The sequence below is a fragment of the Colossoma macropomum genome, unplaced genomic scaffold, assembly GCF_904425465.1.
Source record: "Colossoma macropomum unplaced genomic scaffold, Colossoma_macropomum, whole genome shotgun sequence".
Lineage (NCBI taxonomy): Eukaryota > Metazoa > Chordata > Actinopteri > Characiformes > Serrasalmidae > Colossoma > Colossoma macropomum.
This window is the reverse complement of record NW_023494798.1, coordinates 27,136,427-27,155,997: the sequence shown is the minus strand read 5'-3', so window position 1 is coordinate 27,155,997 and position 19,571 is coordinate 27,136,427. Positions and strand designations below refer to the sequence as shown.

The following is a 19,571-nucleotide window of genomic DNA, read 5'->3' as shown; positions in this document are numbered from 1 at the left end:
AGAAATGTAAATGCATATTCTGATGCTGAATTCCCTTGTTTGGTTCGGCGAACTGAATCAGGGTTCATTTGAAGTGGACCGAGACCTGTAATTTTCAGGTCAACTGTTTGGTGCGCACCTGAGTACGGAAGGACAGTCAAAAAGAACCAAACTAAAGAAAATGTTCAATTGGTCTTCACCAAAGAAGGCAGATGTGAACGCACAGCACCATGACAAGCAAAAATGTGCCAAAAACATTCTTTGGAGCAATGCCATAGAACATGAGTGTCAAATTGTAGCCGCAAGGGACCGTGTGGCTGCAGGTTTTTATCCCCAAATAAGCAGCAGCACACCTGCTTCTACATGTTTCTTCAGCCTACAAACAACTGATCATGTGTGCTACTGTTTGCTGGATCGAAAACTGCAGCCATATCAGACCTTTGTGGATCAAATTGGACACCCCTGCCATAGAAGAATCACTTTGTAAAAGAGAGTGTGAGTGTGAGGAACCTTCTTAAAGTTAAAAGAACCTTGACATAATGTAAACGTTCCAAACCAATTCAGAAATTGTTCATCCAAGCTAAGATACCATTTAGGAGCCTGAATTTTTGAGAGTCCCAGATAATCACTAATAAAGTCCTGATAATGTATATGAGTACAACTAGCAGAATCTCCTGAAACAAGTTCCAGCAGACGAGAATCTGACCTCAGGTTGGCAGGAAACAGAAATTCTCAATTCATCCAGCCCAGGAATGAAGATCAAACAAAGAGAGTCTTATGGAGTCTCTGCATCCATACACTTCAGGTTTCTAGGCTCCTCTGTCCTCAGTGAAGCTCAGCTTCAGCCTTGCATTTCAGTCCCTTTCATCTCGTATTTGGACTGTCCATGTTGTTGTCATATAAACCTCAGACAGGCCTGGAAATGGAGATCAGCTTTGGGCAGTTAATGAGGGGTCTGTACGGTCCCTGCCAGAGGTCAATAATGGCAGCCAACAGCACAACAACACAGCCATAGACAGGAATGATTTCGATAATGAGCAATTAACCTCTTAAAGCATCCCTTGTGGAGAGCCTCTCAAAGATTCTGCCTCAAACTCATGGGTCTTCCCCTAGAGCGACAGTACACCATGTCCGTCTGCCTGTCTTACAAGATCTGGGCCCAGAAATGTGATTAGAGCGCTCAATGTTTTATGATCTCAAATGCAGTTTCATTGTCTCGGGTGAACACGCTGTGTCTGCAGAAGGATGAGCGCTGCTTATGTTTTGTCAGTCCACCCTGCGTGCAACAGACTCTTGCTTGACTCCAGCTTGGTTGGAAAACTGGGATAATGTCAAGGAGTACAGGGATCTGACCATAAACAAGGGCTTGGTCAATGAAGATTTTATGAACAAATAATATTAGTAAGACACTATTTTCCAACATGTGGAAATTTTGTACATTTTTTGTCATTAATCATTGTTTTATGTAGTTCTGTTGGACTTACTGGATTTTCCATTTCCAGCATTGTGCTGGTAGCTTTATACTCCTCTAGCCGATGCTTGGCATCAGGCATGGTAGCCTTAGGTTCATGTTCGGCTGCTCCAGAGCTGCGCATTCTATTGGCAATTCTTCTCTATGGAGATTATATAAGCTGCGTGTGCATAACTGAATGTCTTTATCAGCTATGGGTGCAACACAACTTCTTTCATAGCCCCTCTAGTGGCCATTTCATCAGTGGAACGGAAATCAACTATATATGAATTAATATAATCAAATAAATTATTTTGTGACTCAGGTTTTTATATATATATATATATATATATATATATATAAAACCTGAGTCACAAAGTATATATATATATATATATATATATATATATATATATATATATATATATGTATATATATATAAATCACTGTTGTCGGAACAAAACCTTGTATCTCCATTCTTCAGTTTTTGACATAATTCAAAAATGCCTGTTGTCATTCACAATGTGTGTAAATTTCATTAAGAATGGACCAAAAGAAATGACCCAAAATGACTTTGAAAAAAAAAGAAAATATATATATATATTAAAATATATATATATTAATATATATATTAATATATATATATATATATATATATATATATATATATATATATATATTTTTGCTAATGTGACTTAACTGAATTGACTAATTACAGTGCAATTCTGTTTTTTTCAAACATACATGTTTCATAAATGTGTACATGGACAGACAGACAGTAAAATTAGTGTACATAGAGATCTCAATTGACAAAGGCCTTGTTTAAATCCTTGTCCTATTATGCATACAAAGGGCAGTTCAAACAGTGACCATGTTTGTTTTGGCTCCAGCATATTGGGTACACCAGCCTGCTGGGTTTAAAACAAAAACAATGACCACCAAGACTATTAAGTGCAGAATCTCAGCTTGAATTCAAGTCTATGTACCTTCACATTTTGGGAATTATATTATTACAGCTCTTTTTATATGAAGCTCCCCCATTTTAGGCATCCCAAATATAAATGAACAGTGTTTGCTAGCTGTGTGTTGTATCATTACTTCACGCACAAGAGAGATAAACCTAGGCTCTACAGCTCTAGCTGTGGTATTTGCATGTGTAGTCTGGTGATGAGGATTAAACATAAGAATAAGTCAGACACAAAACCATTATGTATCAGTTGATATGAAGCAGTAAATAACTGGTGAGCTTACTTAGAAAATGAATTTGCAGATGACTGAAGAATAATTTCATGAAGAGAAACTTTATTAAACAGATGAACACACCAAGATGTAGGATGTGTGAAAAATACACGTCATGTGGACAGATGCAGTGACTATTAACCTTCATCAGAGAGACAGAATAAAGAAAGTGTGGGAAAAACAGAACATGTTCCAAAGCATAGCACCTAATCTGTGAAACATGGTGACATGTATGGCTGCCAGAGGAACTGGCTCACATCTTTATTAACTTTGAAGTACTGAACATAATACTTTTCATGTTATGCCTGTCAAGACTTGTCCAATTACTTGTAGGCATCACATATAAAAATGGATGTGAATAATACTACTGCTCTCCCAATAAACACTCTCAAACTAAAGCTAAGATGCTGCACTTCAACTTTAAAGACATTATTTCATTTTGAACGTGAGCTCATGCATTAGACTACATTCCTCTTTAACACTGCTACATTCTTAATAAGGCTGAAAGCAAATTACATGCATACTTGGACCTTGGGCCATTCCTTCATGCAGAAACTTAAAATGATTCTTAAGACCCTTGGCTGCCCTATGCAATTAAGCCTTTCAGTAGACTTTAATCAGTCTCAGAATGTCCAGACTCGTGTTCAACATTGTTTTTTTGTTTTTGAATGCCTACACTGCCTCGGTTGGACACAAATAAGTTTTTCCCCTGGTGTCTTCTGCTCATACTAGCAGGTTCTGGTAACATTTTCTAAGAACTTTGGTCCAAGCCACATAATACTGTTGGCTTGTTGTGGAAACTTTCATAGTCCTTTATCAAAGCTCAGGTTCTTCTCAGTGAGGGCTTTCTTTGTGCAACCCTCCAAAAGAGGCTGTTGGCATTTTAAAACTGTGACCCTGACATGCAAGTCTGCACTTGTCAAACTTCTCTCAATCTCTTGCTATGAGGAGACAGTGATGGGATTACACCCTCTTCACGGGAAATCTGCAAACATAGTAGTACCAGAAACAGCATAACAATTAAAGTGAATGTGAATCGGACATCATCGCAAACTTTCCTTCCATACTGTGATGTATTTCCAAGAGAAAGGCAGGCAGGGTCTCTGAGCTACACACTAATAAATGACGGTTCTTCAAGGGTTCTTTAATAAAGAAAATAGTTCTATATAGAACCATAAACATCCCAAGAGCCCTTTGCATGATTAAAGGGTTCTTTGCACCATCAGATCGATGGAGAATGTGCTGTAGATGGAAAACCTGGCCTAAGATATAGAAGCTTTTAGAAAGGGTTCTTCTATTGATACAATTTCAAGCTTACATTAGAAAAACACTTTTTGGTGTAAAATAAACCCTTTTCAAAAAGCTTCTATATAGAACCATGTACAGCACATTCTCCATCCATCTGAAGAACGCTTTAAGCATGCAAAGGGGTTTTTGAGTGTTTATGGTTCTATACAGACTCGTTCTCTTTAAGTCAACGTTATTTATAAAGTGCTTTTTACAACAGAGGTTGTCACAAAGCAGCTTTAGAGAACAATCTGAGCCCCCATGAGTGTCGCCAAGGGGAAAGGAAAAACTCCCTAAGAGCGAGAGGAACACACCTTGAGAGGAACCAGGACTCAAAATGGGAAACCATCCTCTTACTAAAGAGCCCTTGAAGAGCCATCTTTTTTAAGTATGTAGCTGGGCGCTTAGTGCAAAGACCTGTAGGTTTGGAAGAAAGGTGAGGTGAACCATGATATCATTGGTTAATATCACTAGTGCACAGTGATGTGATCAAAACACAGATGTTTTAGAAGCAGCCAAAAGTTACTATACTTCAACTCAAAGACTGGTCATTAAAATGGTATGGCATAATGATTAATCATGCTTAAGACCAGGAACAGTCTGTTTTTGATTTTAAACTGGCTAAGCCAACAGTGGTCAATCCTATTTTTAACCATTTCTGTACTTCCATGTACTCACCTCAGTTAACCTGTTACTGAGAAAACTTTTAAATGAGACTCTGCTGCCACCTGGTGGGCAAAACAAAGCCAAATAAGATGGGCATTTAGACACAGTTCTCCAGACCACATCATCCAACTATGCAACTTCAGGCGTAAATAATGACATTCATATGACGAGTCCGTGCACTACATTCGAAGGAAACAACAAAAAACTTCTTAAAATTCTTTATTCATAAACTTGATGCAAGTTTACAAATTTTTACTGTACATGGTCAAAATTACACTTGCAATGGAAAAAAAAAGAAAGAAAAAAAAAGAAAAGAAAAGAAAAAAAGCAAATTAAAACCAATGCATGCTAACAGTGCATACCCCTCCAACACCTGACATAAACCAGCCATAACTGCTCAGGGTGTTCAAGTGAAGTTTCACGTTACTACTTAACTGACACTTTAGGTAATCAATCCGTCTGAGACTGTTTTTTTTTCGGATTTTCTTCCGCTGCTCCGACACGACATACCGGAGCTGCGTTCAGCCGTAATGGACAACAGCAAACTGTTTCTGTGCACAGTGCCCATTACAGACGCTTACACGACACTACGATTCTCCTTTATCTCTTTTTTATGTTGGAGTGTACCAATCACCTGGAATTTTGGTGCTTTTCAAACACTCAATGAAGGAGCTCTAAATAAATATGTACTTAAGCCAATGAATATTTCCCTCGCTCACATGACGCAAGAGGCCAAAAGTGTTTGAAGTCTTCAGTTTAAATCCAGCAGCTTGAGTTACATCAAAGTTTTTTTTTTATTTTTACACAAGTCAAACACATCACCGGCTGCTCTCGACCTCACCGTCACACCCCTCAAACAGGAGCAAACATGCCAGAGAGACAGCGGAAAGGCATTATCATTACAAACAACCCACTGTTCAACGGAAAACATTGTACAAACGTTTGCTTACTGAACGCAGCCCAGCAAGCAGCTATTCCCAAAGCCAGTTAAAATTCAAAACAGCAAGCATCCAACAGATTCAGGAACAGTGAACATATGTTAATGGGCCCGTGAGAGATGGCTGCTCCTTTATCGGCATGTTTAGAGATAAGACCACTGTGACGTTAACAGCCAGTGAGGCATACTGGAGATCTGCGATACCATAAGATTCTTTTAAAAAAAATGCTGAATGTACTACATTACGAAGGGTGACATGACTCTACAGGTATTTAACACAACATTAAGTAAAGAGTTTTTCTCCCAGGTATTACAAAACCTGCAACACTTAATGTAGGTTAAAGACACCTTCGGCCAGGTTTTCCAGACGTGGATTAAGCTTAATCTTAAATTAAACTGCAGTGCCAATGGATGAAAATACTTTTTAGGCTATGCTTAGACTTAGTCTGGGCCTGGGAAACTTATCCCCTAGGTTTGAGATATGCAAGTACACTACACCCAACTTCTTTGCCCTTATTACTAAGATTTGATCAAGTACATCACATCTGGTTTAAGTCACTAACTAAAATGGAAATGACACCACTTTCAGTTTAAATCAGGGAATGCACCAATCAATCAACAGTAACAGACAAAAGAACAACTGGTGTGGTGCAGATAAAAACAAAGGCATTTCCATGAAACAGGGAGCAAAGTATCCAGGTGGATCAAAAGAGTGAAAATAACATTTTCATCCTGACAAGACGACTGCATGAAGGATCTGTATGTAAAACAGCACTGAGAAGTTTGACATAATACAAAAGAATCTTGTCCAGTAGAAATGAACCAGTAAAACACTTATCACGGTCAAGCCTTTTCCTCATTTCCAAGAGCTCATGAAGACTCTGGGTACTGACCAATTATAACTATTTGAAAGTACTTCTATACAGTGGCGGCTTGTGGCAACAGTATGTTTGTTTATGTAAAGATACCATGGGATAATTTTTATGGAAAGCAACGTTAAAAAGGGGAGTCTCTTCTTAAGGCAATAATGGTTACTTTACAGTTTGTCCCATAGGAATGTAACTGGGGTCATGTAACGTTAAGCAAGTTATCTGTATCCTAAACAGTCCTTCCAAAAACTCTGAAACTGTGAAATTTGTTTAAGCTCATTGCCACTAACTCAATACTATAACCACTCTATATGCCCGAGTTGACAGGGTAAAAGGTTTACCAGGTTAACGTAACGGTGTCAATGGCATGTTTCCATGGCATACCAGTACTGTGTTGCAAGAAACACAGCAGAATCACACTAGTTATGGAGGAATGGTCACAACTGCAGTTAATGATAGCACAGCCACGTGAATCTTCCATTCTCACTGAAGAACAAAACAAAAAACAAAAAAAAAAACAAAAAAACAAAAAAAACAAAAAACAGCAGTAGTCTTAATGTGTACATAAAAACATGTTTAAGATAATCCATTTTTGTCACCAAGAGGATATCAATTAAGTAATTTTTCCTTATTCTATTTGTGAGATATATCTTCAGAAGTAAGGACGTTCTGCGCTATGCAGGCATGTTATAAGCGATCCAGTCCTCGCTCAGTGAAGTTTGCTGGCAAAGGTTCATTCTCAGTCCATCTTTACAAGTTTACTTACAGGCGGAGTTAATTTTTATGACTTAAATGATCCAAGTCTGGTCACAGTTTTTCAGTGTGCGACCAGAAAAGACAAAAGCTCCAAAAACAACGAGAGTATGGAGTGGTGATGGTGTTCAATCTCTGCTTCTGTGAAGTCATGAGTTCATCACAAGTGATGATTCCCCCCACAGACCCTTCCCACCATACGTAGTCTCTCCCTCTCTCTTTCTCTCTCTCTCTCCATACTGTAGTTAATGTTTTGACCCTTATAGACATGAAGAAGGTTTGGGCAAGCAAGGTCAGCATCCAAAAGCCTGTCATTCTGCAGGAATCTTGGCATTTATAGAAGATCACTCGGTTCAAGACGACAAAAGACATCCATCCATAAAGCGTGAGAAGTCACAGGCATCTCTTTACAAATTTGCCGTATTAAATTCCACTCCATCAACCAAAAACGGCCAAAGAGAGAAAGCAGGAGGAAGGGACAAAGAAGAGCTTGCAGTAGAGAATACATGAGCAGAGAGACGCGCTGTATAGACAACGTGGTAGATAAAGAAATATGTTTTACCCGTTACCTCTCCAGGTGCACATAGTTTGGAAGTCGCATAATCCAGACATGGACATCTCCAATTAGCAAGATAATGATGAGAGAAAAGAAAGTGGGGAGGGGGATGGAAAAAAAAAGAAAGAAGTGTTGACTCCAAGACATTGTGTCCTAGTTTGAACGAAGAGAGGTCTTCTTTATCCATCTTCTTTGGGTGGTGTGTACCAGCCTGTGGAGATCAAAGACACATAACTATACTTAAAAGACCAAAAAACAGGTCTGGAAACTTCCATAACAAACAGACTGCCAAAACATATCTACATCAAAACACTCGGTCAGCAGTACTCTAACCACATTGGGCAGGAACCTGAAGTCCTGCATGGTAATTAGCAGGCCAAATCAGTCCCCACTACACTCTTAATCTGACTAAACAGACAAGCAACTTTTACTTAGAGGGTCAGACGTCAGTCAATTGGGGTGTCCTTGAGGGTATTTTGACCTACTTTGTTGTTTGATGTGAAACGCCCTGTTCTAGAGAAATGTACTCAATTGTTGTCCACAGTGGTGATAGGAACCAGATGTCTGAAGTATCATATGCCTCTAAAAGCTACCTCACAAAGTTATTACACAAAATGGTTATGAATGTTAGCTTATGCCTGAGACATTGTTTGTGATGGTGCTGTATTAATGTTTTGGCCTTTTTTTGGAAAGTTCCTTAACAATGAATCATTTCACATCAAACCACTGTGAATAACTGTTTACATCTCAACAACTGAATTACGCTGAAATGTTTCAAAATCGGCTGAATTCCCATTTGAAGCCATAGGGATTAAAAATAACACTAAAACAATACTGTTTGGCAGACAGTGTAACTAAAATCTAATCTATGGTTGTTCTTCATGCTGTAGGTCTGTGCAACCACAATCAAAATTCTCTTACTATACAATACTGAAGAGAGATAAATGAAGCTATTATCCTGTTCAAAGCATTTAAAACACATTTTACTACATTAATGTCCTAATTAAATGCTGAAAAGACTTAATTTTTCAGATTAAGTGTACGCTAGTATAATGTTAATTCTACTCCAGGTTACAACCCCTGCATCAGTTCCATAACCTACTCAGACCTACTTATCTAGACTTAACACAACATTATTTTGGTAACCAAAAAGATTCTGCAGAATAGGAAATGAATGAATTGAATATTTACCATTCTTTTCATGGATCTGCACCAGTGATTTATATGACTGCTGTGCTCTGGCAAGATTGTACTGGTTCTAGAAGAGGTGGGGAAAAAGTATAATAATGACATCAAAATATATAAATAGAAAATAAAACACCCCTACACACACACACACACACACACACACACACACACACACACACACACACACACCCCTACACACACACACCACAAACTGTCAAGAACACTGCTGTCGACATGGCTTTCAGTAGCTGATGGTACAGACTTTGAGAGGAATATTCATTACATCCAAGATTTGTCATGAAGTAAAACATTATGTGAAGCACTTTGACAATAATATACAAAATATATACACTATTAGGTTGATGCCAAGTTTCAGATTTTTCTGGATTAGTCTACAAAATCTAAAGATAACATTTTCAAATCCAGTGCTGCAATAATAGTGTTAAACAATAAAACACAAGTTCACATTCAACATAATTTCTTAGAGTTAATCCTGATGTGTGGTGTTTTTTGGCTATTTTGAAAAACCTCATGGTGGCCAATGCTTTAAGCTAAACTCTCCAATGGACTCAAAGAAGAAAAGCAAGTGGCAGCCTGACAACTACTATTCTGCCTGTATTGCAGTGGTTTCCAATCCATTCCTTGGGGACACTCCTCCAGGTAACATTTTTGTTCTGTTCCAGGTCCAAACACCTGAAGCAGGTAATCAGCATTTGATGCTAAATAGCATGGGAAGCTCAAACAAAATAAAACTGGCTGCTCTCCAAGGAATGGACAAGGAGCCTGTGCTTATTTCACCGACAATGTGTGTTTAAGAGATACAGCCTATTGTTGCTTACAAATAAACATTTCTTTTTTACCTTATTGGCTCCAAACTGCACTCTGGCTTTTCCTTTCACTAAAGTGGCGTTAATCTGCATGATGACAGACTCAATGGAATAGGCACTGCTCCAGCCCTGGAACAGATATCACAATATCAGTGTACTGCATTCAGCTTCATTTTAGTGTGAATCTATCAAGGTTTGCATGATAACACCAGTAAGTGACAATCAAGTGCTCTTATCAGTGCACCAACAGGCTTGTGAGGAATGCAGGAGGGACATTACAGGAAGTCAGGTCAGGTAAAGTGAGTGAAATGTAGCCTTGGTAAATAATGATATCAGAACTTTAAAACTGTATCAAAATCATATGTATGATCCCCACCTGCTTGGTGAGTAGTTCCATGCACAGAGCACCTCCTCCAAGGACATAACTAAAGCAAATAAACACAAAAAAACAGAACAGTTCATTTTCAGCACTTGCCAAAAGATATTACAGAGATTACACCTTTAAGATTGGCTTTTTTTTCTTTTTTATAACTGATTAAAATCTAAGAACAAGAGTGCAATATGTTTTTAGTTTCGATCTCCAAGGGTTTCATAAGGCAGGAAAACCACACCTTTCCTTAACAGTACAATGTAAAGCACCACCCATGCCAGCACAAAGTGAAACACAATGAAGTCAGACATATTTGTAGTTACTCACCCTCCAGATAGGACAGGAGAAACTACTCGTACAAATGGTGGATCAAAGGGAAAGTTATCCTGCAAACCAGAAAAAGAAATCTTCATATTTATGCCAAACGAAGACCAACTTCGCTCCATGTTTAATACAGGGACAAATAATAAGTATAAGCATAAATTAATTACAGAACTAGTGCCTACTGGAACTAGTCTGAAAGTCAGAAAGCAGCACTACTGCGCCACTGTTGTTTTGAAAAGCCATCACAAGCCACTGGTAGATGCTCATCATTGACTTTAGGACAGCAAATGACTGTTACTTAAACGAACAGAAAAAGAACAGAAGTGCACCAGATGGTCAGTGGGCCTGGACAGCAAGCAGATGATAACAGAGAACTTTTTAATTAGCTTTGTTAATGATCTCTTCCCTATAACATAGCAAATCTTTGGACCATTGATAGTCTGAAGACTCACTTTGTATGAGAAATTGAGAAGGATGTAGTCCATGCCTTCCTTCTCTTTCAACACCTGGAGGTCACTGTGCAGAGGACTGTCTGGATCCACCCTGTCCATATAAACCAAGAAAATAAAAGACGTGCTGAATTACCTTACTACATCAGGTTGAGATCATGCATTACGTAAAGAGTAAACACCAATATTAAGGGAAGAATTCTTACGTTCTTAATTTGACATGCCACTCGTACAGGCTGTCGTTAACAAGTTCCACTGAATAGATACCTGCAAAACAATTGCAACAGAATGCAGTGTGAGGTGCAAACATCTTCACATGTTCCTGTCCACATAAGATATGCTGAAAAGAACCTATTCCATCCACCTGATTTGTAACTCTGAGATCGGTAAATCTCCCGGAGTTCCTTCATTAGACGATCCGACGCTTGGACAGACCCTGACACAGCTCCCTGCAAGACAACACAGACGCATACAGAACATGCAGTGTTGCCCTACAGTTCCCTTCATGCCAACAAATTACAACAATCACATCAACAAACCATGTCCTCCAGTCAACAGACCAGCTAAGTATGCATGACCTAATTCACAGTACTGTAAGCTGAAAACAGTCCAAGTATATCAATCACCATAAACAAAATTAAACAAGGCAGAACACACAGCTCTTATACAGATATGCCTGCTCTATTTTGCAGCCTCAAAGGTTTCACAGGGAGGCTTATGTTCCACTTTCACTACACATTTTTAGCACAGCCTGCAAAAGATGACAATGTTAAATAGGGAAACAATTCAATACTGTTCAAAAGTAAAACTCACAGAAAGATGCTGCCAAGAAGCCACAAGACTTGGTACGGCAATCAATGAACATACTTCTAATGTTTTACTCACTGAAAACTAGTGCTATCAGTAATATTGCAAACTACAACTATTTTTTTCTTGTAATTTGTAACTTCTATACATTTTTAACTATCTACAGGACTTGGTAGAGCCAGTTTCAGCATAAGTTATTAAAACATGTCATTAACCCAGTGATATCCCCTTTGAACCCTCAAAACATAAGAAAAAAAAATCACCTTACCGAATGTGCACTTACGTTCAAGTGGTCCTGCCTCTGGTTTTTGCGGATCTTCTCGAGGATAGCCAGGTTCTCCTTCTCTATACCATCATCCTCAGACTTTTTCCCATCCACCGGTTCCTCCTCTTTCATCTCATAATGATCCAAGTCCTCTATGTCCTGCTGACGACACACAACACCACACCAAGACACAGAGATAAGCACAGATTAATGGTCAACAGAAGTCTGACAAGTACAGAACAATAATGTAGAAAAATAATGCACCTCTCCCATCTCTTCTTCCTCTTCCTCCTCTGAGGTCACCTCATCTGTGGTACCATGCTAAATGGATAAAATCACAAATTTTGATCTCTGACGAAACTATTTTTGTGTCTAGATACATCCCCTATCATTGCTTAGGGGTTTATTTTTTTCTCCACAGCTATTAACAATGTACCTTTCTGTCGGGGTTGACAGGGCCAGCAGGGAGAGGCTGATCCAGCATCTCTACATCAGGATGCTGGGGTAGATTATACAGCCTACACAGATCACAGATCAGTCTCTTCAGCTGCTGCAGGAGCTGATGAACAAAAACCGCAAAATAAATTACACAGTTATCAGTAAACAGCCACCAAGACAGTTACTACAAAGCATTGACCTCTTTTCCCTAAAGAATTAAATAGGCAATTTATGTCACTGTGCCTTTAGAAGTGACATGTTAATGGCCTCTGTGCTGACTGGATTCCATGTATTGTGCCTCATTCAAAAGCCAGTATGGCTGAAAACTTCAGTGTGAACAGACGGAGCAAAACTACTTCTTTTAGTATGCTGAATAGGCGGATATGTGAATGCACTAATTTTCATAACATCACAAAAATAATGGACTTAAAATCAGCTGATCTTTCATTTGATTTCCATATTTGGACTGTATGAACTGGTGAGTGTATGGTACAAACTACATAAAACTCATTCATAAATTCACTTTTCTATGATGTGAGCCCCTAATAGCTTATCCATTGGCACATTCTTAAACTCAGAAACTCTTAAATAATACAAATATTACAGAACTGGGGACAAAACAACCCAGTCATGTTTTTGTTATTTTAACCATGACTGTGTTGTTTGTTCTAATCAGTCTGCCTTGATGTCAATTAAACATATGATAATTTCACAGATACAGATAAATCCATGGCTCATAGTTACTACCAAGATGTCTTTAAGACTCTGGGACACAATCCCCATTAATATACATTATAAAAGTACTGAAGCATATCAGTCTTGATTACACCAAGCTTAGGGTAACAGAGCCCATGTCACACTATCAGAACAACAACAGATAGAATTTCACTAGCATGCAATTAATACCTCACATCAGCTCACACGTGAACATGAAATAGGCTCCACTGACCAAAAAGCAACGTATAACTGCTGAGATTCTGACAGAAAAAAGCAGTCACAGGTTGTCTGTGGTTTCAATTAAATATCTCATTTGAGCAAATGTAGAGCATTACATGCACTGGCCCTCAGAATAAAGAACACACTGTCAGTGGGGACTTAAAAAGTCACAGAAAGTTTAATACTAACAAATTCAGCACACTAAAATAAGACCAAACAGTGAAACTTCTCACACTTTCACCGAAAGCAGCCTGCTAGCTGACTATAATCTTGTTACTGTCTTGTTTTCCCTGCTGAATAACTGCAACATCACGGTTCACTACACACAGCAGGATATTTCTTTTTTTGCAGTTTGCCTTCGTACTGTGGCTCAGGAGTGTAGTCCCAGAAAAATTAATACTGAAAAAGGAGGCAAACTTGTGGTTATGTTGTAAGGTTGAGTATGACTCTTACAAACCATAAAACTACTGAGGTCACTCTAAATTGCCATGAGCTGTGCATAGGGCGTTCTATAATGTAGAGCGTTACATTTTAATAATGGCCAAACTCATCACATTTAACCATAGAAGAAATGCTACTGACAGCAGCTCAGTATTACTGCCAGCAGAAACATTTGTTGTCAGTAAATGTAGAGAAGCTAGCCAATAATATGCTTTAAGTTTTATCCACATCAGTATCAACGAGCCTACTATACAAAACAGTTTTGAGTATAGACCTCTAAAGTCATACAGCACGCCCATATTAGGAACTGTAAGTCTAAACTTTTCTTCTCTATTAATTTTCTCTACCAGAAAAATTAATACCGTTTTTGAAAATAGCTGCTGTTGCATCATTTAGTCAACACTATTATGTTTAAGTACTATTAAAATTCAACATCATTATACACCAACACTAGCTACTTAACCAAGCCTACTACTGCCAAAGCAACTTAACTACCACATTTGACAAAGCTTAGTGGTTTGTGTGGGTATTTTGTTGAGGTTTCCTGTCTTATGAGGTCAATTCAGTGGTGACTTCTATGTAACAATAGTCAGAAAATCCAGTGACGTTCAGAGGAAAAATGTATGTGCGGAAAATTGTACTGGCCTTGGAACATGTCAGTTTACCACAGGATGTAACAGCAGCGATTTTGAAAAACAACATTTATTTCGGTCATAGTGAAAAGCAACTTAGGCCCAGAGTTCCTAAAGGTGGCCCTTATTGGCTTGCAGGCCATCTTTAATTTAAGCTATACCAGTATCACGGCACTCACCAAATGCCTCAACCTATGAGACTAATTAATATCAAAAGTTTGAAGTGAACAAGTAAGACTCAGTAAGCAAGAAACTGCAGTCTGACAGACATTAAACTGAATTCAGTTAATCTAGAACTCCAAGCTCCTAATTCTGCACAAATTGGAAAAAAAATCCTTACCAGTGTACTGCCTTTTCTTACATCCTCGAGGCGTTCCAATATTTGGGTCAGGCTTGGGTCATCGGAGTCCACAAACCATATTGGGGGCGTCGAAGGATAAGATTCCTGTGAGAGCCAAAGAACATTCCTAATTTACATATCCGTTTGCCTCTGTGCCCAGACATTTGTCTGGGTTATCCATATATAGCATTCTACTTAAAGATGAGCTGTGCAGAATTCACAATGAGGGAATATGACTCGAGTCTATAATCCGACGTTATTACTGCACTACCTGTCAAGTCCAGATCATCCCAAACACGCTAATTAGAGGTTATTACTATTATTGTTACTAGTAATTGTAGCATCAACAGTAGAAGCAGCACTGGCAGTAAGTACCGTTATCAACATTATTTCCAATTTAACATGTAGTTTTCATAGGTAGGGTTTCCATATGGATTTGCATTAGATATCAAGTATTAGGAAAAGGTTAATAGCTTTCTTTGGAGACACAAAGTTAGTCTTAAGCCTACCTATCAAATTGACTAAAATGGCAAATGGAACCACACTGGTACACCACGTTCAAAAGTATCCAGATACTGCTTCTGATTAGTGAACTCAGCTAGTCTAAGGTGCAATTACTGCTGACAAAGTTGTCTGAATGCACACACACTGCTTGTACAGTTTCCAATAGAATAGGACACTCTGGAGCACCCATGAGCCTAAGGTCACCGTGCCCAATGTCAAGTGCCGGCAAGAGGGGTATAATAGTCTCCGATGTTGGTCTGTGGAAGCAGCGGAACCAACACGAAAACCAGAGATTAATCTGACCTGTCTCATATCCCTGCAATGACTTTATTAGCTGTTAGTTGCATTTTATTCATTTATGAACAACAATACTGACAATATGTTTAATAAAGGTTGAATAAAATTCACAGTATTCACAGATTTGATACTATTCATAGTACATTTAAATGTGTGGCAACTGGCTCTTTCTTGGCTGTTCCAACATACAAGACTTCAAATCAAGTATCATGATGCTTATGTATTACTAAATTTCTTATCATAATGTTATATTTTTGCCATCATTGCCCACCCTTACCCAATAACTTTTTCTCCAAAATTCACTCATGTGCCAAGTGAACCCTAAATATGAGCTATCTACTGACAGAGCACAACAGAAATGAGTTAAGTTTCAAAAGTCTTCACTGTTTCATTTTAAAAAATAATAAAATCTCTTTATATTGTAGCCGCTGTCCCATTAGCTGTGGTCCCATCAGACAGCTGCTTGAATTTCATTTAACTGGAGGGCACTGGTTTGGCTCCAGAAAGGAACAGAACTAGGACACAACCATTAACAAACCTACACTTTTGGAGTTCTGCATTATTTCATTCCCCACAATAAATATACCACGATAATGAGAATAATTAAAATCATATGCTACATGGTATTGCTGACTTATCTTTTTTTTTTTTCTCTGCACTTTTGGATTGTGAGAGCCTGCTTTACTAAAAACATAGCATAAGCAAAATTTTAAAACATGACCGATGCATGAAAATGCTACTTAATCTACACAATACACAAGTAAAAATAAGCAAAAATAAGACCAAAATTATCACAGACTAGAAAGCAGCCAGAAAATACCCATGCATTATTTTTTATTTCCTGCTTAAGTAACAGCCAACAGCATTAGTGAAGTCATGTCCTGATGCTGGATGATTAGTTCTTGATCACAAACACTACTTGAAGATGCTGGACTGCAGTCATGGAGCTCCATCCAGAACCTTTACATAGCATTTGTGATCCAGAACTAATTATAGAGGAATATAAGGCATTGGTCTGCAGAGTTTTATACCCCTCTATCCGACACTTGGCATTGAGCATGGTGACATGGTTCTTGTGTGGCTGCTCCAATGCTTTCCTATGGAGATTATGCACAAATGAACACCTGTGCCAGCAATGGATGTAAAAATGTACCTTAAAGAACCTGAATTCACTAATTACCTGTGCTGTCTGAATACTTTTGTACTTTTAGTTAACAAATCCAGCGACTAACATCTGCTCTCTGATTATATAAACAGGCAACGCTATTGGCTCAAACAATATCACATGTATTCAGCTTCACCAACACAACAGTCAAGAGAGTCGACTTTATCATGTCATGTGATGTTAGAGCCAATGACCTTGCTGATTCAAATGATAGAGTCTGGCTACTTAGACTTATAACTTATTATCAAACCTGCAACCAACATTATTTTATGCCTACTCTAATCTATTTTGCATGGAAGCTTGTTTATGTCATAGGAAATATATACATATACATACACATTATATACATATATATATATATATATATATATACACACACACATATTTTTATATATATATACATATATATATATAGAGCACACAGCAATCTACAGCACAACACATAATGTTAAGTAAGTCATTATAATGAGAAAGTTTTCCATAATTATGACTTAGTTTTTCATAATTATGGCAGAGCATCTCATAATAATGACTCATAGTTACGATTTACAATCTCCTAATTACGACTTAATATCTCATAATTATGACTTAGCATCTCACAATTATAACTTGGTATCTCATAGTTATGAGAAAATTCTCTCATTACTATAAAATAGTAGATATTTATTATGAGATGTTAAGTCATAATTATTAGAAACTGTCTCACTGTTATGAGATACTGAACCATAATTATGAGATAGAATCTTATTATTATGAGATAGCCAGTCAAATTAAGAGATGCTACAACATAAATGAGATACCAAGTCATAATTTTTGAGGAAATATTTGGCTATATGTTTTCCTCCAGTGGCGGAAACGGGCTTCCATAGTTTTGGGATATTTGTGTTGCTCGAGTTGGGTAACTTAGTTAACCTAGCTAACCTGAGTATTTTCATTCTTTATCAATGCTAAGTTAGAACAGTGACATCTTACTAGCGACGTTGACGTTTTCTAGAAAATGCAGACATGAGACGCTTATAAACTGACGAATGTCGGTCAGTTAGCGATGCCATACAGCATCATGCGTTTCTATTATTCTCGTTTTTATTCTAGGATGTTTACTGCGGGGGGGCTAAAAATTAGCCACTGCTAGCAGCATGAATGTAGCCCAGCTAGGCTGAAGTTGGTTTCCCATTCGCCAGCTTCTTCTTCAAATTTTCCCGTTCCATCTTAAATGGCGCAGGCCAGAATATAACTGCTGCACCATTTAAGGTGGAACGGGAAAATTTCAACAAGAGGCTGGCGAATAACAAGCCGATTTCAGCTTCGTGCCCAGCTACCTGGCTAGCTAACGTTAGCTAGCTTACTTTGCTCAGACAGCCTTGCTAACTCCTCTTTCATAAGCTACGCTGGCTGCAATCTCCCCTTATTACCGTGATATTACAGTGGATGATCAGCAGCTTTTCTCCGGTCACGTTAAACTGGCAGCTCAGCTCATCGGGCTTCCAGTCGATGATCCTGAACCGTTCGTGGTTCGGGTCGAAAATCGACTCCAGAAACTTCAGCTCGGCCTTCAGTCCCGAAACCGACATCTTCCGCTCATCTCCGGCCGAGCCGCAGGGGAGAGAGGGGGCACGGAGAAGGAAAAAAAACACGAACCCGGACCCGATTTGTGTAACGAAAACGAAGCAAATACGCCCACCAAGGCCAGAAAATGTCCGCAGTTTTTTTAAACGACACCCTCCTTTTTCTCCTTTTTACCAGTCCCTCCTCAGCCGACTGTTAGCTCATGAGCTAACTTTAGCAGGCTAATAACAACGCCTCGGCAGGTTCGTTGTTGTTGTGTGTGTATTTTTTCCGTCTATTTTTGTTGATGTCAGCGAACAAAGAAGCGACCTGAGACGCCACACGTATCCCTAAGACGTTCCTCCGATGTCCTAGTCTCTATATTAGCCCTTCTCACGCGTTACTTTGTAAAAATATGTTGTAAAATGAAAAACGAAATGCAGAACTGTGGGCGCTAAACGGAAGCCTCGTCTGGGGTTTAAAGATGGCCGTGGCGTGTCGGGAACGCGCTCAGCTCAGTTCTGGCGCACCGTGAGCGCGCACAACTGAGGGACGAGCTCTAAGAAAGACAAAATCCTGTTGACTGAGTGAGCTCAGTTTATTAGGTTATTCACTTGACTCTGACAGGATATAAGCACACAGAAACAAACAAAAGAGTGCAAACTGCTGAAATATCTGAAGAAGTTTATCTATATCTACATCTATAATTCAAATGCTTTAGTCTGGTTTGGGAAGCACTACTTATTATAGTGTTTCCTTCTGTAACTGTTTTGTTTTCTTCTCAAGACATTATTTATATACTTCTCAGAGTCGTTTAACCTATAAATGTCATTTTTATTAAAAATGAAATTCCTATTCTGTGCCCTGTGTCTACATGTGCAAACAGCATTTTCTCCATGTCTGTTCAGGCAATAAAAAGTACATCGAATGTATTTTTATTTGTTTATTCTATAGTTCTATAGACAAATAACATTGACTATAAACCTTTTCTCCAAGTAAAGTTTGGACCAATATACCAGAGAAAATAATAATAATAAACAAACAAACAAACAAATAAACACACAAATGACTAAATTCATTTGTTTCTATTTTTATTTTTCTGCATCATTTAAGCAAAGCAGCTCTCCTTTACATTGTGTGAACATTTTACGATGTGTGGATCAATAGAAATGCACCAGATTTTACTGAAAGTAAGATCTCATTATATTAGAACGATTTAGCCCTCTCCTGAAAAGTTTCTATTTTGAAGATTCATTCATTCATTCATTCATTCATTCATTTATGGACAAATTGCATCCTTGTTACTG

General features: G+C 38.3%; 1 protein-coding gene across 4 annotated transcripts; it reads right to left on the bottom strand.

Moving 5' to 3' along the window:
- Window positions 1-4,827: 4,827 nt before the first annotated feature.
- On the bottom strand, window positions 4,828-18,760 carry ube2q1 (ubiquitin-conjugating enzyme E2Q family member 1). 4 transcript variants are annotated; one of them, XM_036584764.1, is made up of 13 exons: window positions 18,132-18,760; window positions 14,754-14,858; window positions 12,403-12,525; window positions 12,231-12,287; window positions 11,970-12,128; window positions 11,259-11,343; window positions 11,101-11,161; window positions 10,898-10,988; window positions 10,449-10,507; window positions 10,128-10,176; window positions 9,785-9,880; window positions 8,928-8,994; window positions 4,828-7,947 (listed from the first exon to the last, which is right to left on the bottom strand). In XM_036584764.1, exons 1-13 carry the CDS (start codon window positions 18,288-18,290, stop codon window positions 7,916-7,918), a joined length of 1,143 nt encoding a protein of 380 aa, XP_036440657.1. In that variant the 5' UTR covers window positions 18,291-18,760; the 3' UTR covers window positions 4,828-7,915. The 4 variants fall into 4 exon arrangements, with proteins under 4 accessions (XP_036440657.1, XP_036440659.1, XP_036440658.1 ...); XM_036584766.1 differs by having other exon boundaries at window positions 11,985-12,128; XM_036584765.1 differs by having other exon boundaries at window positions 11,970-12,125.
- Between the last annotated feature and the right edge of the window lie 811 nt (window positions 18,761-19,571).

Excerpts from the sequence above, each read along its gene's own strand:
- ube2q1 (XM_036584764.1), bottom strand. The coding sequence starts at position 18,290 with ATGTCGGTTTCGGGACTGAAGGCCGAGCTGAAGTTTCTGGAGTCGATT. Across the intron at positions 12,526-14,753 it reads TAAGAAAAGGCAGTACACTG|CTCCTGCAGCAGCTGAAGAG; the intron begins GTAAGGATTTTT and ends TTTGTTCATCAG. Across the intron at positions 9,881-10,127 it reads TGGAACTACTCACCAAGCAG|GGCTGGAGCAGTGCCTATTC; the intron begins GTGGGGATCATA and ends TATCTGTTCCAG.